Source organism: Ascaphus truei, chromosome 3 (genome assembly GCF_040206685.1).
Source record: "Ascaphus truei isolate aAscTru1 chromosome 3, aAscTru1.hap1, whole genome shotgun sequence".
Taxonomy (NCBI): Eukaryota; Metazoa; Chordata; class Amphibia; order Anura; family Ascaphidae; genus Ascaphus; species Ascaphus truei.
Window position 1 is genome coordinate 222,783,679 of NC_134485.1, and position 27,335 is coordinate 222,811,013.

Below are 27,335 nucleotides of genomic sequence, written 5' to 3' on the forward strand. Positions count from 1 at the left end.
TTTTTCTACAGATGTAGCAAGACTAAGGGATCTATTCACTAAACTCAGTTCAGTGCATTGCTGAGCGAATGTACATTTTCTTACCGCACTATAAAAAATGTTTGTCAAAACGGTATTCACTACGAAAAATCTCGCACCGAACTATTAAAAAAATAAACATTGCACTAATTTGGTGGTGGTAGGGGGGGTTTCCAAAGAATTATCACACGACTTGTGTTTGGGGGCAAAGGGGTTTCTTGGCTCAGGGTGGGTGGTTAGGCCTACCAGGAAGGTTGAGGGAGGAGTTAACCCCTTCATTACCATAGCAGTGGTAAACACTATGGTAACAAAGGGTTTAACCCCCCCCCCCCACTACCTACCCTTGGCCAAGTAACCCCTTCACCCACCCTCTACCCCCAATAAACATTAAAATACAACAACCCTACTAGCCACCTCCTCTACTCCCAACCCCCCCCCCCCCCAACACATACTGTACAATAATGGGCAAAATTCCTATTATCCAGATATGGATAATAGCGCATTTGCCCATTAAATATAAAACATTATCCAGCCAGCATAATGTAAATTAAAGTTGAACTTACCCCTGCCAGGATGAAGGCCATCCTTGTCCTCATCACTATCCTCCTCGACCTCCGTGGGCAGCAACATTACAGCAACTACCCCCTCCCCCTCTACCCATTAATTATCACAGTGGTAAGCCATGCCCCTAATATATGCATGGATTGCCACACTGGCAATGAACGGGCAAGCTAAAAAAAAGAACCACAAAATTAAACACATTACATTTAAATAAAAACAAGCACTTCACAATAAAGCCATTGACTGTGACTGTGTAAACCATGCTCACAATATGGGCATGGATTGCCACAATGACAATGAATGGGCAAGCAAAAAAGGGAATAAGCCTCGGAGTGTCTTTGTTGCTGCTGCCACCAGCAGTCACATGACCATGGCGGTCCTGGCACAGAAGGATTAACTCTGCAGGGGGCCAGACGTATTTGATACACCGCAGCTCGATCGAGGCAGATACTGTCCCCGGCACGTGGACTTTTGCTTCTTCGACAGCGACGCTGGGGACATTCAGTCTTTTTACATCTGTATACTGTACTCCAATTTTCATAAAGTTCTATTGAAAGTCACAAAATGTTTTGGTAACCTGGAAAAAATATTGAATTTTGTCTATTTTCTTGTGTTGTTATATTAATCCACAAGTTGTATTTACTGTCTACATAAACCAACTTGTGGTAACACGACATCTGTGATTTGTGGTGTATGTGCAAGCCTTCAGATATCACATTTGTTGTAGATTTGAGATTCTCTCTAATCTCTGGATGTTATCTCCTGCCTAATCATCACAGGCTGTGCATGTGGAATCAAGAATCATGACCCAGGATTTTACTGAATCACTAATACGATAATCAGATTGCCATTGTTGTAAAGAAATAATTCCATGTCTGCCAGTTCTTACATTACTGTATATAACCACTAAACACCAATTTATTGTTATTGTGAAAATCTACCTTATCATGTTAGTTCTGGGAAAGATACGTATCACTCACTGCAAATGGGCTCCTCATCTTTATATTTTGAATGCAGTGATGCTTTCCATCGGAGGTTCTTCTATTCTGTGTCAGTGATATGTTTGCAATTTTATAACACAGAACAGAGAAGTCAGTTTATTTATGGCCATGAATCATAACTCTCCAACTTGAATACATTTGAGGTTGACAATTTTATTCCCCAGGAATACTGTACATTTTTGATAAACATATGGTTCATTTTAAGGTGCATCCTCACCTTTTGTCAATAAACGTAATCTCAGGCCATGTGTGTCTTGTAAATTCCATTCAATTTTGCTATAATCTTCCAGTTTGAATTTGAATACTTTTTCCTTTGAGGTTTGGGATTCAGCTAGCCAGCTGCTATTTTTACTGTTTGATTCAGTGGGAATTTCAAGATAACCAACTAAAACTTTCCTTGAGCAATTTAGCATTTTGCGTTTTCCTGCAATATGTTTCATATTTATATACTGTACCATACTACACACATAGATTATAGCACTTCTGAAAATAATTTCCAGGTACATTTTATACTATTTTATATGAAAATTCAAGGAATGGTATGACTCAGTGTCACGAACGGCACAACTGTGAGCACATGACTTGTAGGTGATCCAATCTTCACATTGCAAGGTCCCTTAAATATCTCCACTTGATCGTCACATTTTTACGAATGGCACAATTGTGCGCACGTGATTTATATATGTGACAAGGGTTAATACCCACAGATAACTAACCGACTCACCTTTCACCTACAGTACGCAAGGTACCTCAAATGAATATTCTCTACCATAAATCCATCACAATATATATCTTAACCTGCTACCACCACCAGAGAAATATCACATATGTAATTTGCAGAGTCTATTGGTCCCTGTTTACTATGAAAACTATGCACTTCAGTAACACACAAAATTCTTTTGTAACAAAATGTGTCCCAAAATGTAAATTGCTCTCTACAAATCGTGCAACAGTTCAAATCAGAGTGCAAAATATTCCTTATTGAAGTTTAGATTTAATATACAAAAAGTACAGTGCTTGGGTTACAGAAAAATATTAGAAGAACATACAGTATAAAAATGCAGACAGTTTCTTCAAACAAAAAGGATAAACAAAGCATTACCACAGAACATGTAACAGGTTCTTCAGAGAGGTGGAAACAAAAAGAAAACAGCGCACAACGCCAAATAGTGAAGCAAGTAATAATATATATTATAATAATAAAGGGGTAATAAATCTGCGTACATCAAGTTGATAAAATACGTGCATTGAGTGTATACCACACTGGTTTACCACTCCGCAGCTGTAAGCAGGAAGGTATGGTTCTTGGCTTTCTCTGCAGGAGCCTCTGTGATGGTTCTGGGGCATGGGATCCTTCCTGCACTCCTCATCTGGCAGGACGTCACACTCAAGGGGGTTTCCTTTAAGCAGCCTGGCTTCACTGCGGTTTCAGATGCTCTGTGGGACCGCTCCTCATCCGGCAATATGCCGCCTCCGGGGGAATTTCCCCTAGAGTAACCCGTCTCTCCTGTAAGGATTCACTGCTCGTCACGGCCACTTAGATTTCAAAGCAGTCCAGAGCCGTTAGAATCGCTCAGCAAACAGTTCCGCTGTGCGGACGCCAGACCGCAGCTATCAGGGGCTCACTCAGCGTGCCACGATGCCGCTCCGTCACGTAGTGTGACGTGATGACGTCACAGTCTCCGCGGCAGTGGAGAAGACGATAGGGGGGAGGGATAGAAGTCCCTTAGAGTCTCTCAATAGCTCAAATGGCACAAAAGCAGCATATAGAATACTGATAACAGTGCGGATCCAATGAATGAAAATTAGCAAATTAATGACATAGATTAATAACATCCAACGCGTTTCGTAGATCTAACTACTTCTTCAGTGAATAATTTGAACATTACCCAGAGGTCTTAAATACCTCTCAGAGATGCCTCATTGGTCAAACAATTAGAGTTAGACCAATCATCTAAACTAAGCAATGGTCAATGTGATAGAGAAGACGTAATATTTACTTTTAAAACAACAACTTTATTACAAAATCTAAAAACAACCATATGTAAAAAAATAATACACTGACATATAACCTAAACCTAGCATAAATATGTAAAAGCATGCTGGAATAAAAAGAAACACATTATTAATATATTAAATTGTTTGACCAATGAGGCATCTCTGAGAGGTATTTAAGACCTCAGGGTAATGTTCAAATTATCCCTGAAGAAGTAGTTAGATCTACGAAACGCGTTGGATGTTATTAATCTATGTCATTAATTTGCTAATTTACATTCATTGGATCCGCACTGTTATCAGTATTCTATATGCTGCTTTTGTGCCATTTGAGCTGTTTGAGCTATTGAGAGACTCTAAGGGACTTCTATCCCTCCCTCCGATCGTTTTCTCCACTGCCGCGGAGACTGTGACGTCATTACGTCACACTACGTGACGGAGCGGCATCGTGGCACGCTGAGTGAGCCCCTGCTAGCTGCGGTCTGGCGTCCGCACAGCGGAACTGTTTCCTGAGCCACTCCAACGGCTCTGGACTGTTTTGAAATCTAAGTGGCCGTGACGAGCAGTGAATCCTCACAGGAGAGACGGGTTATTCTAGGGGAAATTCCCCCGGAGGCGGCATATTGCCGGATGAGGAGCGGTCCCACAGAGCATCTGAAACCGCAGTGAAGCCAGGCTGCTTAAAGGAAACCCCCTTGAGAGTGACGTCCTGCCGGAGAGGAGTGAGGGAAGGATCCCATGCCCCAGAACCATCACAGAGGCTCCTGCAAAGAAAGCCAAGTACCAGACCTTCCTGCTTACAGCTGCGGAGTGGTAAACCAGTGTGGTATACACTAAATGCACGTATTTTATCAACTTGATGTACGCAGATTTATTACCCCTTTATTATTATAATATATATTATTACTTGCTTCACTATTTGGCGTTGTGCGCTGTTTTCTTTTTGTTTCCATTTCTTAGAGTGTGTGGGGTGCTGAGCCACCCCAAATGTTTATAGCAGCAGACGCCCTTATCAACCACACGGTTATGATATAATTTTATTATTTAATCACTTATTCACTGTGGTATTGTGGTTTATTTCAATACTTTATGGTTTAGTCACTGCACTGTATCCATATATAAGTAAAAGTTAGATAGTAGCGCACAGTTTACTTTTGTTTTTTCACTGTCTTCAGAGAGGTCACTGGATAATGAAAGAGGAGAATTCACATCTGATCCTAAAACACACCTATGTTGAATTCTGATTTCATAACTCAATTGCAGGACTTGAATCCTAAAACCCTTTCATTGAAAAATATATGCTCCCCCTCTGGGTGTGTTCTCAACCCACACTTTTCATCAATCTCTCTGGATGACATTTTTATGACTTAATGGGGGAAAAAAATATTTTTGACTTTTAAACTTTGCTTCAATATATGAAAGACAAGCCATAAAAACAATTCTTGTATTTTAAGATAATTTTCAAGTCAACCTTAACCTCTCATGTGCCAGATTGATTAAAAAACTTTCTGCGATTCTTATTACACTCGGTGACATACACTGTAAACCATTGAGCATTCCTAGCCTGTCGAAGATGCTGGTTTTCAAGAAAGCAGACTGAAACAAGTGATTAAACAAAGGGCAAAAGAGATACATCCTGTCCACCCAGAATTGTCTATGAGTTCCCCAAACCAACCTTGTGTACCACGTCAAGATAACAGTGCAGATTAGGGATGTTAGAGATGTTTGAACAAACCATCTTGTCAAAACCGTAGAAGAAATAACTGGCGTGACAGGTGCCTTAAGGCTATTTCAGTCTTTTAAAAGAGCTGTGTCAGCAGAGTCAGCTTGTGTGTATGTAGATAAGTCCATTAAGATTTTGACAAATAATCAAATCGGTTGTTACAACAATATTGTTTTTTCTACAAAATACATGAATTTAGCATCGTTAAAACATGACTTTTGACAGTTGATATACCATTTTAGGATTTACATGTGTAAGATGTCATTGTAGTGTAGTGTATGTAAGCAGCAATGCTACACAAAACGAAATAAAAATGCTGATTGGAATAAAACAAGTGAAAATGGGCAAAAAATAATAATTTTCTGTCCCTGCAGCTCAGATTCATTCTCTCACCCAAAGAGAAAGCAAAGTGTCCAGGAAAGGTTGAACCTTTAGCACTGGGATAAGGAAGACAAAAGAACAGAACATAGTGTGATCTGAGGAGGAAACAGGGATATCCCCAGTCGATTGAAAGAACGCAAGAGATTGCTGTTCTTTCAGGCAATGAGCTGGAGGTGGAAAAAGAATCGGCAACCACTACATGAAGTGGTGATGAATCTTCTTCTATGTGGTGTTCAGACTGTCACTTTTGGAAACTCCATACAGTATGTGGGGGAATTTGCAGAGAGCAAAACATAGTGTAAATCCACATTAATTAAAAAAACGTTGAAAAACAGATTCACATTGCACTCCCAGATCTTTAGATGATAATGTGCGATTCCAGGTTAAGGACCACCATGGTCACAGTAAGCATACATGTGACCGTGTTTTACCAGGGGTGGGGGGGGGGGCAATGGCACCCTGGTTCCGTGGCCCCCTCTGGCACAGAAAGGGTTAATAGGGATCAAAGCCTACAACAAATCAATTGCAAATCTACTGGGTGTCTCAAAAGCCCTTTGTGTGCACCATGTCTTGTATTGTACAGCAGTTATTTGTCTGGAACAGGATGATAACAATCTCAGTGTGAAATGCAAGTCAATACTGGAGACATTAAACTAACCTTTAATTTTCGCTGCAATTATTGTGTTTCACCTCTGCAGAAATATATTTCAAAAACTTAAATAAATGAGTGCCAGGTTTCCAACTTTGTTTTCCTACAGATTTTACACAGTCCGCTACAGAGAAAAAGAAAAAAATAAAGATTGGCTTTTCCAGCTCTGCCCAACCACTGAAATAGTCATCGACAGCCTGAAGCCAAAAACAATGTATGAATTTGGTGTAAAGGATAACTCGGAAGGTGGGATCTGGAGCAAATCTCACAACCATAAGACGATTCGTAAGTACACTGTGCACTGTACTGTATATCTGTTTCACATTTGAATGTAAGCCACATATACAGAAAACTCATAACACAACAACGGGCCATGTGATTCTACTGGACAATTGCAGCTAAATTCAATAACCCAAGCAGCATTTTTATTAGCAGAGTTAACAAATAAATGGAGAATTCAAGCTTATTAGTGTAGTATAAGCACTTCCGAACACAAGTTCCAGGTAGATTTTATACTGCGGACATAAAAAAGCATTTAGCTATTAATGTTCTACTCAATTGTCTTTCCACACTGCTTTTTGATTATTTGATACAACTGAATTAATGTTCAGTATATTTAAATACAATGTTGGGGAAATTAAACCTCCCACCTACAATAACAAAATTGGTCAAAGAACTAAGGCTGGGATTCACTAAGCTCCAATATGATGTCTCGGACCTCAGTCCTGGTTTAATTGCAATTGACTTGATACCCTTTTATATCGATGTAGCAGATAGTAAGCACGTGGGTGCAGTTCGGAGAATTTGTTCATGTTTCCAGAACCGCCCCACCAAGGTTTTTTTCTTTTTTTTAACTTACCACAAGATTAAGGCAATTTACATACATTTTTGTATAACTCCCTCTGGATTGGTCTATGACAGGGGTGGGGTACTTTTTTTCTGCCAAGGGCCATTTGGATATTTAGAACATCATTCGCGGGCCATACAAAATTATCAACTTACAAATTAGCCTGCTATATTTGGTCAAAATTTAATTAACTCACCCCTAATGTGATGGCTGGAACTGCTTCTCTTTGGTGAGGCATGTGATGTTAGCGGGTATTGATGATGTTGCTACTCGCAATATATAATATACTGGGGAAACATGCTGTGACTGTTGGAGGTCCTCATCGAAGCCACTTTGTTCCAGAGATGACGTGATGTGGATTACTTTGTGCCTAGGATAAGCTAGCTGTTGCGTCATCCTGATCTCCAGTGCACACGGCAGTTAGTACTTATATCTCTCCTTTTATTTTGTATGTCTATGCTGTGTATTGTTGTTACCTTTTCCTAATAAACTTTTGACTTTATTAGCCCTTGTGTCCTGCAAGCATGTACCTAGGATTACTAATGAGTGAGTAGTCTTCACGCATTCGTGACAGTTACATAAACCTAACCCTAGCCCAACATCTGTAAGGATTCACGGCTACACATATTGGATGCAGAGTCCCTACTCCCAAATGGAAGTTATTCAAGAATTGACGTCAATTGCATACCGTTCATGGGAAGCTTCTTTTTTTTTATGGAGGTCATGCCATGCCACTCAATAACAGGCACTACATCTGTAGGAGCTTAGTGAATCTCCCCATAAATAACATAAATATCTAGTTAATAAATCGATTAGGGAACAAAAACTATGGTCCCCTCTTCTGAAGTAGAAACAATAATTGATGCAAAATATTTGTTTTAAATCTTCCAACATTCGTGTAAGATGGGCTGTACTTTTAGCTCAGTAATAATAAAAAACATACCAATATAATTAATGAGGTTAAAATTGTACTTTTTCGTTTTTTGTGAAGTACACTAGTCAATCAAGTGGTACAGGTGTGCCGACGAGTATTCTAAAACTTGCCTTAAACTTGCCTTGGAAAATCTGGGGCTATCACCAACAAGATCCAGGTACATGCTGGGCACATGCTGGAAACATTTCAGTGACATTTCTGCAGAGACTAATGGCCCATCGGATTAACACAGCAGGGGTCCCTGGCAGTCCAATTCAGTTTGAATGGGACTACCAGGGACCCCCGCTTTTAATCCGATGGGCCATTAGTCTGTCTGCAGAAATGTCAGGGAAATGTTGCAGCATGTACCCAGCATGTACCCAGCATGTACCCAGCATGTACCTGGGTCTTGTTGGTGATTGCCCCAGATTTGTTTTAGAATACTCGTCGGCACTACAGTACCTCCACTTTTGGCCTCTCTGGCTATACCTTCCCATAATTACATCAGCATAATTGTACTGTAAGTACCAACTGGCTGTGGGATGACCCAGCAGGCGGAGGGGAGGTAAATTAAGAGAAACTCCCATATTTCTCATTGCCATGTTTACAAAGTAGCACTTTTACAGCTGCTTACTGGTGTCTGATTTAAAGTGCCCTAAATCAGCAATGTGTTGATTTACTTTGGCACTTAAAACTCAGTGAAATATAGCTAATGTAGCTACAGTAAAGAAACACTCAGGCACTAATACAACCTATGAAAGATGTGATCTTCCACTTGACTTTATTCCAGTTCCTAATTTTTTAGACCTACACTAGGTGTATTTTTATTTAAGAACTTTCATTGTTATGAGAGAACATTAAGGATGCTAACAACTAAGTTAAAGTATGCACTAAATTTGAATGCATCACTCATCGTCAATATACTGTATATCAACTTTTTTTCCCCCTCTGGAAAATAGGAACAATGAGGGTGATATTGCAGGGCTTACACTTTATAGTGAGATGCATATATTATTTACAGTTCTGTTAGCCGTATTGGTAATGGAGAAATGGGGAATCGTTTGTAGGTTGTAAAACCTTGTAAGTGACCAACATGAGAATTCTTCATAGATTAAATGATAGTGTACGGAGTCTTGAAACCTCATATGTTTCTTCTTGAAGTGATGTGTCTTGAAGTGTACAGTAAACTTAAAGAAGAAACCTGCGATGTCTCTAAAGTTCTTTGCATTTTAATTTCCTCTAATTTTATGCTTTAGAACTTTTGCATGGTGTCACTTTAACTGTGGCAAAAAATCCTTCAATCTCAGTTCAAATAGATCATGAATGCTGCTGTATGCAATCTTTATCTATCTACATGTACTTCACAAGAGAGCATATATCGACCCTCAAATGTATCCAATCCATCTTGGATGGATAATGATTCTCTCTCTCTCTCTCTCTCTCTCTCTCTCTCTCTCTCTCTCTCTCTCTCTCTCTCTCTCGTAATGAGGAGACAGCACTCAAAATAGATGAATAAATCAAACTGTATTAGAGATAATGAACAAAGATCCAACGTTTCGGTCCCGCAGAGGGACCTTCTTCAGGGAAGTGTAGACAGACAATGGTAGCGGCAGACATATATACCCACAATCCCATGTGCAGTCAATGAAACCAAACAATCAAAAAATGTAAAAGCCTGCTAATCTAGGACTGCAGGGAATCCCTGATTACATCACGCAGCCATTTTGAATGTCGGTGAACGGCCATCATGTCTTCTGTGCTGCGTATAGAGCGTATAGTGCACATGTGTATAGAGAAGGAAAGAGCCAAAACTCCGACTGACTCAACGAACGGGGAGACATAAGTTAATACTGCAAATACACCATATAGACCAAAGTGAGGTGGCAGACTTTGGTCTACACAGTGTATTTGCAGTATTTACCTTATGTCTCCCCGTTCGTTGAGTCAGTCGGACTTTCGGCTCTTTCCTGCTCTATACGCATGCGCAACACGGCCTCGGTTGGTTGCATAGCAACGGAGGACACGTTTTGGATCTGCAGAGAATAGAGAATGGAGAATACTCTCTCATGGCACATGTGCAGCACTGAAGAGATGATGGCCGTTCTTCGACATTCAAAATGGCTGCATGATGTCATCAGGAATTCCCTGCATCCCTAGACTCGCAGGCTTTTTAATGTTTTGATTGTTTGGTTTCATTGGGTGCACATGGGATTGTGGGTATATATGTCTACCAGTACCATTGTCTGTCTACACTTCCCTGAGGAAGGTCCCTCTGCGGGACCGAAACGTTGGATCTATGTTCATTATCTCTAATACAGTTTGATTTATTCATCTAATTTGAGTGCTGTCTCCTCATTACCTGTGGGTAATATTGCGATATTTTATTGTTTATTGTATACTAGCTGATATACCCGGCGTTGCCCGGGATGTAAATGCGTAATAGGTAGTATTATTTATAAATTGTGGAACAATAGATTGAGTATTTGTTGGAAAGGTTGGATAATAATGTTGAAAAGAAAGATGGAAGAAAATGTAATACGATATTGTATAAAAATGGTTTATTGTAAACACACCACAGTACAATGTATATTTTGGTGACATAAGTGATGTAAAAATGTGAGGCGTGAGCGTGTGTGAGGCGGCGGGTGGGTGTTCAGAACGGGTGGCGTGTGGGTAGTGAGTGCTGGCTGTGGGTCGGGGTCCTGCTAGGGTGCTAGGCGGCGGGTGTGTGGCGAGTGCGGGTGACAGCTGGTCAGTGATGTTGTTGCGTAGGGGCAGGAGGCAGCAGGTGTGTGTCGAGTGTGTGGGGTGGGTGAGAGGTGGCGGGTGTGTGTCGAGTGTGGCGGGTGTCTGTTGAGTGCGTACGGCGGCTGTTTGGCACAGGGGTGTGAGCGGTGGGCGGGTGAAAGGCAGAAGTGCGGGTAGGCGAAAGGCAGAGGCGGGAGGGCGGCCGAAAGGCGTTGAAGGAGGGGAGGTGAAGGGGGGGTGAGGGGAGGCGGAGGGGAGGTGAAGGGGGGGTGAGGGGAAGCGGAGGGGAGGTGAGGGGGGTGAGGGGAGGTGGTGAGGGGAGGCAGAAGGGTGGTGAGGGGAGGTGAAGGGGGGGTGGAGGGGAAGGGGGGTGAGGGGTGTTGAGGAGAGTGAAGGGGGGAAGGTGAAGGGGAGGTGAAGGGGGGGGTGGAGGGGAGGTGGAGGGGAGGTGGAGGGGAGGTGAAGGAAAGGTGATGGGGAGGTGAGGGGAGGGGGGGTGAGGGGTGTTGATGGGGGGGTGAAGGGGAGGTGAAGGGGAGGTGAGGGGTGTTGAGGGGGGGTGAAGGGGAGATGAAGGGAAGGTGAAGGGGGGGTGAAGGGGAGGTGAAGGGGAGGTGGAGGGGGGGAGGTGGAGGGGAGGAGGTGAATGGGGGGTGACGGGAGGTGAAGGGGGGGTGGTGGGAGGTGAAGGGGGGGTGACGGGAGGTGGAGGGGGGTGACGGGAGGTGAAGGGGGGGTGACGTGAGGTGAAGGGGGGTGACGGGAGGTGAAGGGGGAGGGGAAGTGGAGGGGAGGGGAAATGGAGGGGGGGAGGGGAAGGGAGGGTAGTGGAAGGGGGGGGAGGTGAAGGGGGTGGAGGAAGGGAAGTGGGGTGGGGGGGGTGCGGGAGGTGAGGGGGGGAGGTAAGTGACAATTAATGTATCATGTAGCCGCTTGCTCCCCCTTCCCCCAGTGTCTGCCGCTCGTCTGTCCCCCCCCCGAAACCTTGCGTCTGTCCTCCCCCCCGAAATGTTCCGCCTGTTGTGGGCCGCTCACTCACCCGTCCGCCTGCTCGCTCACTCACCCATCCGGCCGCTCACTCACCTGTCTGCCTGCTCGCTCACTCTCCCGTCCGCCTGCTCGATCACTCACCCGTCCGGCCGCTGCCTCACCCGTCTGGCCGCTCCCTCACCCGTCCGGCCGCTCCCACGTGGATGTGAGGCGGGAGGCAGCGTGTTGTGGCCGCTCCCCCGCTGTGTCCCGGGCGCTCGCTCCGCTCCCTCGCTGACTGTAGCGGTGTTATTTATTTGATTACCACGTGTATTACTACTGTGAAGCGCTATGTACATTAATGGCGCTATATAAATAAAGACATACAATGCAATACAATATATATTTACTACTTACTTTTTAGTCAAAAGTCCCTATTGTCTTCAATTGGGATTTCCATGCGAGAAAAGCCTGACCAGCCGCTTGGTGTCATATAGAATTTACCAATACCGCTTGTGTTCTTACAGAAAATAACACAACAATCTTCTTTCCTCTATCCCTAACACTGTAGTCACCTCTAGCATGCCAATAATCAATAATTGCTATTATTTCTAGATAACCTGTACAACTATAGTGTACATTTTTTCATTGAACCAAAACTGATATTGACATTCTATAACATTTAAAATATATATATATTTAACAAAATGCATCAATAAATTCAGTTGACAACTCAACTGTTGAACAAATGTATTGTCAAAGCGGACGCTAAGCACTTCTCATGTATTTTTTGTTATCACAGATAAGACTAAAGAAAATGAACAAATCCAAAATACTTACAAGCTTCCAAAAGGCTCAATTCAGGTAAGTTACAGACACAGTTTAAGTAAAGCTCAGCTGTAGTTATCAGTGCACTCAGGATAACTGGTAAATATGGGATGTTGAGATTAACTGAAATACTTCAAAGTAAGGGTTAACTTTCTTCTCCCTTCATCAGAAACTCAGAATACGGTAGATTTTTTCCTGCTGTGAAAAATGCCAGATCAATATTGGATTTGAATGTAAAAGGGCTTGCTTTATGTGTTTTTAAACCCTTAGTGTGGAATGAACAAGCAATGTTTAAAGGATAAATCTTACATTTTAGAAATGAAAATTGCAGCAGCAAGTCAAATGTCCTCTGTGTCACAATCATAAACGAGAAAGGATAAACAGAAAAATGCAAATATAAATCTACTGATGTGAGCAATTTCATTCTGTAACAACAGTATGCATTTTTGTCTTTTTATGTTACTGATAAAAATATCTTTTAAGCAAGGAGTTAAGGACAGCAAAACACACCGTACAATTCATCTCTCTGCAAACCCGCATACCTTAAGCATCTCTACTAATGACTAAGAAATGCAAATGACTTGCAAAGGGGTATTACAATACCCCTTGCAGTTCTGATACTAATAGTATGTTAGTTAGTCACGTTCTTTTACATGTAATCTTTGAATTTTTTTCATTGCACATACTGTGTCCAGTCTCTTTGATCCTGTCCATGTAAGTTGCAAACAAGTGATATCGTAGCCAACAACAGCTTCAACTAGAAGAAACTGTATTATCAATATTTTTTATGTTTTGGATCTGAGCTGTGAGTTTCTGGTAGTGAACGCTACATCTCCCTGCTCACACTGCTCTCGCTGAGCTTCTAGTTCTGTCTGTCTCTATTTCTAGGCAGCCACCACTCAGTCTATTCTGGCACAGAGTCCTTTACCCTCACCAGGTATAGTGCCAGGGTGTAGTGTCTCTGTAGGGAGTGGTTGGTCCCCAGCATCTTTGAGACCTGATTTACCTTTTTTCAGATCATGACATCATTTTGCTAGTGATTTGGTATTTTCACAGGTTATTGGTCGGTGGGTAGTTTTGTTCTGGGAGTGAGATGACATCATTGCTCTGTAAAAAAAAACTGTGGGTTGCTGGTGTTAAGGTGAGTCGAGTAGTTTAGTGCTCTCATCGGAGAGCAAAGAAGCGTTAGTAGCCGTGTTGGTCCTTTCTTCCATGTAGTAACAAAGGAGCGAGAGGGAGTAGGTGGTATGATATCTTTTACTGGACCAACAAGTAGTTAATAGGTTTCAAGCTTATGAACCTCTCAGGGTCCTTCATCAGGATAAACTGTTTGATGTACGCCTATGTACTTGGAGAAGGTGTTTCTAGTATTTTCAGTAATAGACCTGTGTGACAAATGGAAGACATTTTAAAATCCACAAAACATACAAAGAGTTTGCCCTTTGTTAGTGTCCTGGATGTTTTGGTTAATTGGGCTGAGCAGGCTGTCGATGTGGTCAGTGGTGCGGTGGCTTGTACTCTGCACACCTCTGTCAGGAAGGTGAGGGTACTGGTGCTCAGGATGCTGTTCAACAGTTTCCCATAAGTGCTGCTGACACCGATTTCTTTATAATTCAGTGGGTCCACTCCATCTCCGCTCTTGTGAATGGGGATTATGAGTCCTTAGTTCGACAGTTCGGGGAATTAACCATCAGTCAGGACCAGGTTCAACAGTGTGAGCAGGAGTTTTTAATCATAGGGTTGCTATGCTTCAACATCTCTTGTAAACTGCCATCTGGGCTGCTGGCTTTCTTTGGTTTTATTCATTTAAGTTGTTGAGTTTTTCCTAAATTGTGATTGATGCATCCAGGGGCATTAGTTATCTTCTCAAGTGTTCTTAGCATCGTGAGGGTTTGTTTGTTTTTCTTGTGTCAGAGTTTCTTCTGCGATTTCTTGGGGAAGTTTCTTGAAGTTCTTTCAAATGTTGTCATACTGAATCACTGCCAAAGAAATTGGAATTGCTCATGATCATGAGAATCTACTCAATAATATACCTGCAAACATTCAACTATTCATACAGATGTAGTAAGCCTAGCTGTCTTCGGCGTTGTTGCCATGTGACCGTGTGGTGGGTGGGTCCCATTCAGAAGCATGCCCCTCCGTAGAGTGATCTCAGCAGTCACTGCCCCATGCGCATCAGACTTTTGCTTTTTCGCCCACAGCACTGGGGACAGTAACTCTTGCTACATCTGTAGGAACATTGCTTTTCTTTTACTCAGTGGTGGATTTCAAGATCCGCCGCCCCTAGGCACTAGCCTTTGGCGACCGCCTCCTTGCTACCGCCCTCCTTCACCTTCCAAATCGCAGTGTCAAATGAGGCAGCGGACATCACCAACGTGACGTCACACAGCATCGCGTTGCAATCGTAACGCGAGTCATAATGTCGTTTGGCTGCGCAGCGTCACATTGCCATGGCAATGAGACGCGGTGTGACATCACTTTGGAATTTGACACTGCGATTCGGAAGGAGGAGGGCGGCAGCAAGGAGGCAGCCTCCACAGTTAAGTGCCTTCCCATCAGGCCCGATAGACATGAGAGAGTGGCAAATTATATGGGGGTGGGCATTTTTGCCTATCGGGCCTAATGGGAAATCCGCTGCTGCTTTTAGTGAAAGACAAGGAGTTAAGTGTATATAAAAACTCTGCTCTCTGAAGCCATCCTAAGATATTACACGGCTGTTAACTTCTTACTTAAAAATGTCACACGTGTCTTGTTGTTTTCTTATTTATTCATGGTTTCAAACATCTGGAGGCTTTCTGTGAAATTGGTTTTGTTTTTAATGATTTAATTTTCACTCTGCCAGCGGTTTCCTTGGTTTACATAGCGGCACACATGTGGAATAAATAGAACTGCACTGAATGTATGAGCAGGGTAAAAATATGATATTTGCTAGCTGCTACAGGATTTATAATAAGAACATTTCAAGATTTATGATCCCGGTTTGTATATAATAAAAATGTATTTTTCCCTGAACTACATTTTCCTGGCTTTTTTTTTCTTCTTGTACTAGAGAACTACAAAGTTGGCAACACTAGAAAATAAACTGCATCTGAAGTTCTCAAACATGATTCATAATGCTCGTACAATTAATTGCAGGAGATTAAGTGGTCATCCAAAATCATTTACTTAGAAAGGTAGGGTATGTATCCAAGTCTTTAGGCTAACAATTTGGAGCATGGTCCAAAAAGCAGGAGAAAAGAAATCCCGGTGCTTTCAGTAGGATTTTAATATGTGACACTTTTTTGATCCATGTTTGCAGCTACAAGTCTGTGATAAATCGTTCCCAAAGGATCTGTGTTGCTAACAGATTGCCTAAATGTGACACATACTGTAGCACTAAACATAAAATGCATAGAGTATCACAAAATAAATGCATCAGATATGTTAAAAAAAAAAACATAAGAGAAGTTTTACTTACAAAATAGTCATCTAGAATTTGAGTACAGGTATCATTTGGCCACCTACAGTAGTTTGCCCATTGTATGTAGAATAGTTTTATGTTGGTCTATATTTGACCTGAGCCTGCCACCCTCCAACTACAGAGCATGATCTCTATTTTTTAAGATGTAGGCCATGCATCATTTTAGTAAACTTTCTTTACACAATCTCTAATGTATTGATGTACTTACGGAAATATGGCGTCCAGAACTGAACACAGGACTCTAGTTGAGGTCTTACCACTGATCTATAAAGTGGCATTATTACCTCTCTTCCCGTGCCTGTGTAACCTAGCAGCCTGCCGGCTTTCCTCATTGCTTGTTACATTGCTAGCCTACTTTTACATCACCTGAGATAATGGCTGCCCGGGCCATTTCCTGTGGTTGACATTACAGTGCCATTTATATTCTGCCTATTCCTTTTTGGGTCATGATTTTGCACTCTTTGGCAATAAATTGTAATTGCCACATTCTTGGCCATTCATCTAATGTACCTAAATCATTCATCGTTCTGTCCCCCTACCCTCTACTGTGTGTCAATGCTGTAAAAAGACATGTAGACATACATACAATTCTTTCTTTTGGCAGTGTTTTCCATAGTTTTATAGTCTGTCTCTGAAACTAATTCCAGTAAAAAAATGAAAAGTTGTATTTGGTATCTTGTATGTTAACCTGACGTGTACATAAGAAATAAGAAGTTGAATATTAAAGTATTTCCATAGCTACTGAATCCACATTTTTGTTTTAAAAGAGGCAGTCCAAGCAGCGCTTACAAATATATATGCAGCCTTTGATTACCTTTGATTGAAAATGAATTTCCTAAATTGCCGATCGATTCACTCTCCCACAATCGATCAGCAGAGATCCTGCTTCCCAGGGTTCACTAAATGGTGGCCTCTGAGTTTCAATTGATCTTTCAGTCAGTGTAACTCAGCAGCTACAATGTATTCTTATATTACTACGGTAACATTATCTATTGTTATAGTTTGCAGCTCATACTGCTGGTAATATGGGCAACAAATTATTCCAAATAAGAAAGTGTCGCAAAGATCTTGCACTGCTGGGGAGGTGATGGCATTATGAGTTGAATTTAAAAAAAAAATTAAAAAAATGTTGTAAGTATTATCTAATAGTACAGAACTGATTCATATAAAAAATTTAACAAAATTATATGCCATGGATTGCTTCTTTAAACGAGCTGCATAAATAAACCTGAACATATTTGATGTTTTTTAAATGAAGACCATGAGCCTTGTTATTGATGTCTAATGTATGGAAGTGTCTTTCCCTGTTTCCAAAACTCCTGTTAAATTTCCTTGAGTCCTATTTTTTCTTTATTTACTGATGGGACCAGCTAAAGTAAATATATATTTAGCAGCTTTAAAACTAGTTTTGTTTTATTTATTTTTAAAGCCATGAAACCAAACATTGAAACTAAACAAGACCGATGCCAGGGAAATTACAGGGTCCCCAAGATTCCAGAGAGTCTGCCCTTTGGCTGCTGGTGATCAGTTATGCCCTGTGGCGCTACAGTATGTGGATTGAATGTTTACCCCATTAAACAATCTCCCTACTCAACTCTATAAAGTGAGTGTGGAAGAGATGGATGTACAGTACTACGCTTGGCTATGGTGCAGAGCAAAGGAGGCCTCCTCATGGTGAAAAGAAATGGGCCCAAGATTTGCTCAAGCCCATGCCTGACATGCAGTCTGTAGTGCTTCAAGTGCATAGTAATGACCATTTTTAAGGAGCTCCACAAATCCTTTTTACAATCTGTTTTTACTCTGAAAAAGCAATACAATCATAATCATTGAAATGGTACCCCAATGTGCTTTTCATTTAGGGGATGTGGGAGTCTTTGCATTTCTGAGGTTTTGACCTACAGTATACGCTTTAAAAAAGAGAAGGAAGGGTTGATGCTTGCGTTACTTTGTTACATTATGGTCAACTGAGGCACAATATGATTAAACAAATTACCCAAAATAACACAGTCTTGATGGCTGCGTCTTGATTTAAATCCACACCCTTGTGTTACTAAGTGCAGAGCTGGAAAGCACCATGTCACCTGCCTTTGTAATGTTGCTTTATACAAATTTGCATTAAATTAGTGATGGAAGGATACAGTTTCTGTTCTAAACATAGATTTATACTAAATATATTCTTTCTGTTCAACTATCTTTTATCTAAACAGAGCAATGCTGAATATTGTTTGCGGCAAAGGACCAAAGGCGGATGTTACATATGTGGGTGGTGGAATCCGATCCTCCTTTGCTTCATACTAAATTTGCAGGATATTGGCTTCAAGTTCCACAGCAAAACAAATATGTGTGATCATATCTGTTTTTGTTTGTTGTGTAAAAGAAAGCAGTGTTGAGATCTACAGTTAATTGAAAACAGAAATTTTCAGAGAGGCTTCTCTTTATTTAATATTATTTTAGGCAGGAATTTAACTGTAAAATGGACCTTTTAAACAAATTATCTGCAAATATGAGTTAACTTCTTTTGAAGCTATTCTGATGTTAGTAAATGCATTAACACTTTGGAAAAACATCCATTCGTTTCCCTAAAGAGCTTGTTTTCCACAACAGTACACAATAATGTAAATGGCACTCATACTGCCACAAGGAAACATAACTGCCCATGTGCTGTTCTAGCATCAGCACTAGCCAATCACCTCATTTATTTTCGCTGTTTTACATTGCTCTTGTCTGTATTACCTCTGCTTTGTTGTTTCATTTAAATGCCTGGGGGGAGAGTGCGGGACCTCTATAACTTCCGCCCCCCCCCCCCCCTGAAAATCTAGTGCCCCCCAGTTTGCGCACCCCTGCCCTAGAGTGTGCACTCTCTCCTTTCTCTATCTCTTTATGGATTGGTTGTCCTTTTTGAGAGTTCATGGGACCTTTTTGCCTTTATCTCTATTGGTATTATTGTGGCCCATCACAGTGGCTTTTTTTTGTATATAGTATCATAATTTGCATTTTTTTTATATTTGGACTCTTTCCCATTATATGAATTGTGCTTATTTCACGTTGTTTGTACTTATTAGCCCACATCAGTACTCTACCTCATTTGAGGATCCTTTTGTTTTAATTGTTCCCACTTTCATTATTTGTTATTTAGCATTATCACATTAGTCACTTTTACCTCTTATTATCCTATATTACATGGTTACGTAGTTACATGGTAGATGAGGCTGAAAAAATGCGTCCATCAAGTTTAACCTATGTTAAATTTAGAGGATAATATATTCACAGGATTAACCCTATTTAGATATTTCTATCACAACATTTAATTTACATATATATATATATATATATATATATATATATATTTTTTTTTTCTTTTCTTTGGTGCAGATTATTTCCTTTTATGATATGTCTTTATATAGATAGATAATAGATACATTCTAAAACAATGTAAGTATTGCTTTGTCTTGCATAAGGTGTTTTCATAGTCTCTTGTGGCATATGGTCCGTATTCATTCAGTACCTGAGTGCACATTTTTCCAACTAATTCAAAACACTAGGGAATTCAATAGAAATCGCCGTGTTAGTCCAGTTACGATAGTACAGAGTACACGAGTACTTCAGTATAAGGTGATACCTTTTTATTTGGACAAACAATTGATCTTTTAGGACTAGCTTTTGAGAGTTCTCCACTCTTCCTCAGATCAAGGTAAAAGCTAAGATAACAATCTAAGGCACTTATTTAATCCAGGCTGTGCCAAAAAGCTGTGTAATGCAGCAGGCATAAGCTTATAGGGGTCCATGTTAAAATGGATTAAAAGCAAAAAGTGACACTGTGTGCCCATTTACATGTCATTACCCAGAATCCCTAGCTAAGAGATAATGGTGAAAAGCAGGGTTGCAGACCTGTAAATGTCACAGCCTTGGTCACATTTACTGCATTGAATCATATATACCACATTCCAGGTTGTGCAGCAGAATGATCCTTTTACATTGAAGGTTCTACAGTATGTTTGTGACTGGCTTTTGGGTCTTGGCATATATGTTAGCAAAGTTTGCAGCATGTGATGTTGCATGGTCTTATGCCATTCTTTGCATCATTGAGTTCATTATGAAGTTTTCTGTTGACAAACTTCTGTCTGAGGTTTGGCGGTTGCCGGAATGCAAGGATAAGGAGGTTTGGGGAAGATTTATTATAATGTTTAATTCTCTGTCAGCATGGGTTACAGATCTTTGATTATTTTTCGCATTTCCTTGCGGGCAGGGTCGTATATGGTCACTAGTTCTATGCGTGTGGCTGTTTCTTTCTTTTTATATTGGAGACAGTGATCTTGTGGGGCCTTTAGTGATTGTTTTGGCAATAGTCTTTGGCTTGTATCCCTTCTGTCTGAGTGACTCAGTCAGGGTTGTAAGGGACCTGTTCCTGTCTTTAGTGTCAGAGCATATGCAGTGATATCTTATTGCCTGGCCGTAAATGATAGCTTGTTTAGTACTAGTGGGGTGGAAGCTAGGATTGTGGCAGTAACTACATCTGTCTGTAGGTTTCTTGTATATAGATTTGTATAGTTTGCCATTCTTCAGTGTTGCTGTTGTCTCTAGGATGTTCACTAGTTTGGCGATTAATCTATTTTGAGTTTAATTGATGGGCAGAGAAATTGATTTTCTTCACCCTCTGTCCATATTATAAACTGATTATCAATGTATCTGTAATATTTGTAAGGTTTGTGGAGGCATGGGGTGAGGAATCTCAATTCAAGATTTGCTATAAAATTATTCTACCAGGGGAGATGTTGCAAGGAATATGCAGCATGCCTCAGTGCCATCCTTGTGGGGGATGTTACTGTACAGGGATTCCCCATTCATGGTAACTAGTACAGGCATACCCCGGTTTAAGGACACTCACTTTAAGTACACTCACGAGTAAGTACATATTGCCCAATAGGCAAACGGCAGTTCACGCATGCGCCTGTCAGCACGTCCTGAACAGCAATACCGGCTCCCTACCTGTACCGAAGCGGTGCGCAAGCGGGGAGACTATAGAGCCTGTTACACATGCGTTATTTACATCAGTTATGCACGTATATGACGATTGCACTGCAGTACATGCATCAATAAGTGGGGAAAAGGTAGTGCTTCACTTTAAGTACATTTTCGCTTTACATACATGCTCCGGTCCCATTGCGTACGTTAATGCGGGGTATGCCTGTAGTGTGTTTGATGTTGTTAAGTTTATTGAGGAAATCTGTGGTATCTTGTATGAAGGTGTTGGTGGGTTTAGGCTATTCTCCACTTGGCCTGATATTTTGTTAGTGTGTGTATCCATACCTGTTATAATTGGTCTGCCAGGGTTTCCTACAGTAGTTTGTGGATTTTGGGAAGCATGTAAAAGATACATTTCGCAGTTCCTTGATTGCAGATCTCTCCATGGGGGAAAGGTTGGACATTATGTTTTTCTGCTGTGCTGATGCTGTCTAGTTTGCTGTTGCGTCCCGTTAGTGGTGTGAAATAGGGATGTCCTCTTCTTGTTGTGTCATTCTGGGGCTACTCTCTTTTTTGGGGAAATATTCTTTCAGTTGTAATCTCCTGAAGATTTCTTCTAGGTCGGTGCATACAGTATTTGTATTTGATCCAGTTTGGTGGTGGGACAGAATGTTAGTCCCTTAGAGAGAACTGATATCTCAGGTTTTGACAGTTCATAAGCAAACATGATTATAACTCCCTAACAGGCTGTGTGTCCTTCTGGGCTGACAGTGGGTGTCTGTTTTGAAATCATTTGGTGTTTCTAATTCTAAGTTGCTGTCATCATGGTAGTTAGTTGATTTTACAGTAGCAAAGATGATTCCATAAAGTATTTAGAAAATAAAAATATTAATTGTGAGCACATTTACATGTCTCAAACAGGTCTGCAACCCTGCCTTTCACTATTATCTACTAGGATACAGTACTTCCACTGCAGCCTGGGATTCTGGGAAATGACATGCAAATGAGCATGCGTCAAATCCATTATAACATGGACCCCTGTAAGCATATGCCAGCCCCGTTAAACAGATTTCAGCACAGTCTAGGTTAAAGAAATGTATAGCAGTAAAACCTACTCACATGTTTTGACCTCTTGGGTCTCATCGGTGTGAGGATGGTTATACTGGCGTTGCAATGTGAAGCTGGGATAGGTTTCAACCACGCATTAAATAAGTTATGGTGGGTAACAAAGTGACAAAAACACTCCACCATACACCAGTAAAGATATCACTTAAATAAATTATTTACAAATCCAAACTCTCAAATGAATGTTTAAAAGCATTCAAGAATGGAAAACATTTAAACTCAAAATGCTAATGCTATTTGACACTAAGAAAAGAAGAGGACTTAATACTTATATGGGGTTTCTTACACAATGTACACCAAAAAACCTGCCTTTCCCCATTATGTCTGAGCATATAATGCTTGCACTGCAGTCAGGGATTCTGGGTAATGAGCACTCAGAATTCTTTGTAATGTTTCTCTCTGCCTCTCTGTTAATGTTTATAATGTAACCTCTTCTCCACGCCCCTCCCCTCCTCCCCCCCACCCCCCGGCACTTCCAGTCCCCTTCACACTGCTGATGGATGCATGGTCCTACAAGCTCTCCACATTTCTCACTATCCCTTTCATAAATGTATTGTCCTGCTTGTTTATTTACTATTCCCACTGCCATTCCTTCTCTAACTCATCTGCCTTCGATCTTTGTTTATTTACAGTTAAATTAAAAGTGTGTCTGCCATGTTACGTTTGGTAATGCTTTAAACTGCATTTTCAGATACAATTATCTCAAAATCTGTAAAGACGACATTTTGCCAAGTGCACTATGTTTAAAAAAAACAACAACAAAACAACTCTTTTTGTCAAAATCAAAGAGCGCGGGGGGGAAGAGAGAGAACGGGGTAAGAGAGAGCAGGGGGGAAGAGAGAGCGAGGGGTAAGAGAATGGGGGGAGGAAGAGGGGGAAGAGAGAGAATGGGGGGGAAGAGAGAGAGTGGGGGGAAGAGAGAGAGTGGGGGGGAAGAGAGAGAGGTGGAAGAGAGCAGAGGGGAAAGAGAGAAAACAGGGGGCAAACAGGGAGATAGGAAGAGAGCGCTGCGTGTATTCACTGCTTATCTGCTGCCCTGGAGCAGTGGTTTTTCAACCAGGGTTCCTATGAAGTCTTGATTTCCCCGAATATCCCTAAAGGGGTCCCTGCAATTTTCTGATCATTTGAAAATTGTATCAAATACAGAAGAATTTACAATACATCTGATCTCAGATGCGCTATTAGAGAGGGTTGGGGTTTCTTACAATGCATCTCATCCCAGATGTGCTTTTAGAGAGGTTTGGGGTTTCTTGCAATGCATCTGATCTCAGACGCGCTATTAGAGAGGGTTGGGATTCCTTACAATGCATTTGATCTGAAACGCGTTATTAGACAGGGTTGGGATTCCTTACAATGTATCTGATCTCAGATGCGCAATTAGAGAGGGTTTGGGTTTCCTCAGAATTTCACTTAGAGTTCCGTAATCAAAAAAAGGTTGGAAATCACTCCCGGGAGGATTGAGGGTCTATTAGAGGCCTGTGCAAGGGGCCTGCAGAGATGTATGCAGGAGGTGCCCACGGAGGTGCCTGTCAGGGGTGTCTCCCTTACACTGGCTTACAGCACGCTGCCTTGACAGGCACCTCCAAAGACACCTTCCAGCAGAAGCCTCCTTCGTCAGGTTTGCCAGCAGAGGGCCCGTCCCCTTTGCTCACTTGGCTTGGGACAGGAGTAACAGCTGTCCTTCCCTGTCGGTGCCACTGGTTGTAAGTAATAAGTGTCTCTTAGAAAGTGCTTAGCCAAGGACACTTTGCTAATGTGGAATTTCAGAGTTATTATGGAAATGTATTCAAACAAAATCATAAAACACCTTTAGATTGAACTTTCACCATATATGTTACCTTTTCACTTTTATTATAGTTTCTATTTGGTGCAATAAATTCAAAATTGCTGTTATGGTTTATTTTCCTAAATAATCATTGTAGTTGTTTTTCTTTTCTCAGTTGGCATCTGAAGATACGAAAGCATTAATTCCTATTACAGTGGTCAAGCAAGGTAATTGTTACAGTTCTTTTGTAAACAGTTACTACTTTGCATTATAACATTTACTGTAACTGTGTTCAAGCATCAAAACGTGAAAACGTATATGGTTTTTTTTAAATAAATCAGTTTTGTAGAATTAGATAATTACTTCTTTTCTTTTTAAATTATTATTATTATTCAACGCTTAGTGCCATTTTTATTGAGTTTTAAATCATCCTTTGATTTCTACAGCAGGCTTTAGCCCACCTCCCAAGCAGTGCAAGATCTTTGCAACGCTTTCCTGTTTGTGATAATTTATTGCCAAATTTCCCAGCAGTTTGAGCTTCAAACTGTAACGATAGATAATGCCACCATAGTAATATAAGGATACATTGTAGCTGCTGAGTTACACTGACTGAAGCGGCCATTACGTTAGGCACACAATCAGGATTTTTCCAGATTTATAACAAGAGCACCAAACGATTGCCAGCTTAGGTAAAAATGTAGAATTACACATTGTCACATGTTTTACATATAGAAATAAGAAAAAAATAAAGGGGGAAAGTAGTATTGCTGCTTTCAGTACTAGAGAGCACTAAAAAACCAGACAGTAGAGGAATTTTGGGCCCAGGATCCAATATCGCCTCCAATCACACCTTTTGTTGGGTGGGGGGAGGTAGGATGTGGCCATCAGTTATTGAGTAGAATAAGGTGGGTCATTTCACTGCATCGGGTTGCTACGCCCCTTTATTCATTGGGCATGGGACAGCAATGCTGGCTGTCCCTCTTGTATTTATTTATTTATTTATTTATAAAATATTTTACCAGGAAGTAATACATTGAGAGTTACCTCTCGTTTTCAAGTATGTCCTGGGCAAAGATTAAAACAAATAGTACATGGTTACAAATACAGTTACATAAATGAACAGGGTATACATTATATACAAGACATTGCGTGCACAGTTAAAAAAAAATATATATTATGTGCATATGAAACAGTTACAGATCAGATTAAAATGTGAGACAGCCTTAGATTTGAAAGAACTTAAACTGGTGGTGGATGTGAGAGTCACTGCACCACACCGCTTTCTATGCCACTCCTGTAATGAAGAGGCTATTTTAAAGAATCTTTTGGGACTCATTGTCCATTTCTTCTGACTTCTAAAAGCAGGGTAAAACTAGTGCAAAAGAAAAAAGCGACCACATTCCCCAATAAACATCGCAATAATTTGACACTCATTTTGCATCTGGCTTGAGGCGTTGCCCCCTTTAAGGCATGTGTGGCATTATATGTATAGGCATTTATTATACTGTACTATTTATCATTGCCAGGTTTATAAAGTTTAGGATCATTAACGTTACTGCATGAATGGGATTTATAATGTGTATTATAGGATCAAATCAATTTAATGCAAAAATGTTTCCACGCCCTGCGCTGTTTTGAACAGTTGTAATAATTGAAGAACAATCACCAATGGCTGCTCTGCATTTTTTCACAGGAATTAAAAATCTTACACATTTAATCCAACCTGAATCCACAGGGTTCCCTCCTGCAACAGAAGAAAGCCCAGGTAATTAACTGGTTAGCTAAATGGTTTTTTTTTTTTTTTTTCAGTTGAGTTACACATTTAAAAAAGCACAAAGAGGAGCACAAATTCTATCAGGGTATATATTAAAAAATACAAGAGAAAAATTCAATATGCAATATGTCTAAAATAGAAAAATAGGATTTTAAGGAAATGGTTGATTGCACTGTTTAAATAGTTGCACTCTTGTGTTTTTCTCTTGTCTTTTTAATATATAACCTTAATTTGAGCTCCTATTTGTGCTTTTTGTAATCATTTGTGGGATACTTGGAAAGTCCCTCAGTATGGATCAGCACTTCTGAGAAGGATCGTATTTAAACGAGTATTTATTTCTCACTGTATTTCACTGTTGCACTATTATACTAACTTATTTCAGTCTGTGTAGAGTGTTTTGCACTTGCCTTTTAGTTTTACGGGTTGCACATTTAACCCTAAATGCTTAGAGTGGTCAATGTTACATATACGGGTGAAGTAGTAATGTATGTAGCACTCTTTCCCCCATCCTGTGTGAGATAGTGTCGCTACCTGTGTACTCTGGTGCTGGAACGTACCTGTTAGGTAGAACAGGAGGCCGGAGATCTCCGTGATGGTCTGGGGAGGACATCAGGACAGGCTATAGTGATAGTTCATCGGTCAGTGGCAGCACCTCCAGCCAAAGAGGATCCTGGTGCAGCCAGGATGCACGCAGGGGCAGTTCTTCTTTGGGTGGTCATTTCAAGTAGTACACCAGATTGGGTATAACTGGGATTTATTGGTACAGCATGATGAGACCCAGGATACAGTCCCCGAATGCAATACCCAGACTTGAGGCCTTGAATAACTCCTTCTTGGTTAACCTTACCCCTAGTGGGGCAAGGCCACAGCCTACTCCTCTTTAGGAGAGACTCACTGCTGCATCCTTATTGCATGGAGGACAGCCCAGAAATCCCCCAGCAAATACTTACTCTAACTCTAGAGGGAACCCCCCGCCTACCTTGGGGGGTGGCTTGTAAGACGGCCACCTACTGTCGTAGACCCCCCCTTACAACAACAGGCTATTCCTGAACGTTATTGCTAACACACACAGAACAGTATAACAGACCCTGCATGATCTATTCCCAACACTGCCCGCTCTTGACTGGGATTTACAGTGTTAGAGGGGCCAGAGAATCAGTAGTGCAAGGGGACTTGGCTATATGTAATATAGCAAGTGTAGAAATTGCACATTTGTTAATATATCATATACAATAACAACAATTGCATGTGTACTTCGTGATACACCTACAGCTCTATGCTGGGCAGCAGCGTAGTGGATTATACAATCACTGACATAGAACCACAAGCCATCAGTGCTTTCATAGTTACACTAGTATCTCCTCTATCAGACCACAATTATAGCCTGCCCGTTATTAAGAGACCACACCAACCAAGCACAGCACACAAAAAACCTCTCCAACCTCCGTAATCTGAAAGCCACCTAACAAATGGACAAAACAGAGCCTTGTGACGTACACAGAAAACATCAACAACCCAGAAGTCGGCAACTACTGTACTCCAAAGCTTCCAGATCACAAACTACGGGCAGAACAAACATGGAGTACACAAGGCAGTAAGAAATATCAACAAAGTAT

At 41.0% G+C, this 27,335-nt stretch overlaps 1 protein-coding gene across 45 annotated transcripts in view; it reads left to right on the plus strand.

The window, feature by feature from the left end:
- Positions 1 to 27,335, plus strand: part of ABI3BP (ABI family member 3 binding protein) — a 425,352-nt gene that overhangs the window by 203,904 nt on the left and 194,113 nt on the right. For all 45 annotated transcript variants that reach the window (XM_075590134.1, XM_075590143.1, XM_075590151.1 and 42 more), the window contains exons 5-8: positions 6,438 to 6,613; positions 12,608 to 12,669; positions 24,121 to 24,172; positions 25,639 to 25,710. In XM_075590134.1, the coding sequence (XP_075446249.1) occupies positions 6,438 to 6,613; positions 12,608 to 12,669; positions 24,121 to 24,172; positions 25,639 to 25,710 (362 nt within the window). The remainder of the gene's footprint in view (positions 1 to 6,437; positions 6,614 to 12,607; positions 12,670 to 24,120; positions 24,173 to 25,638; positions 25,711 to 27,335) is intronic.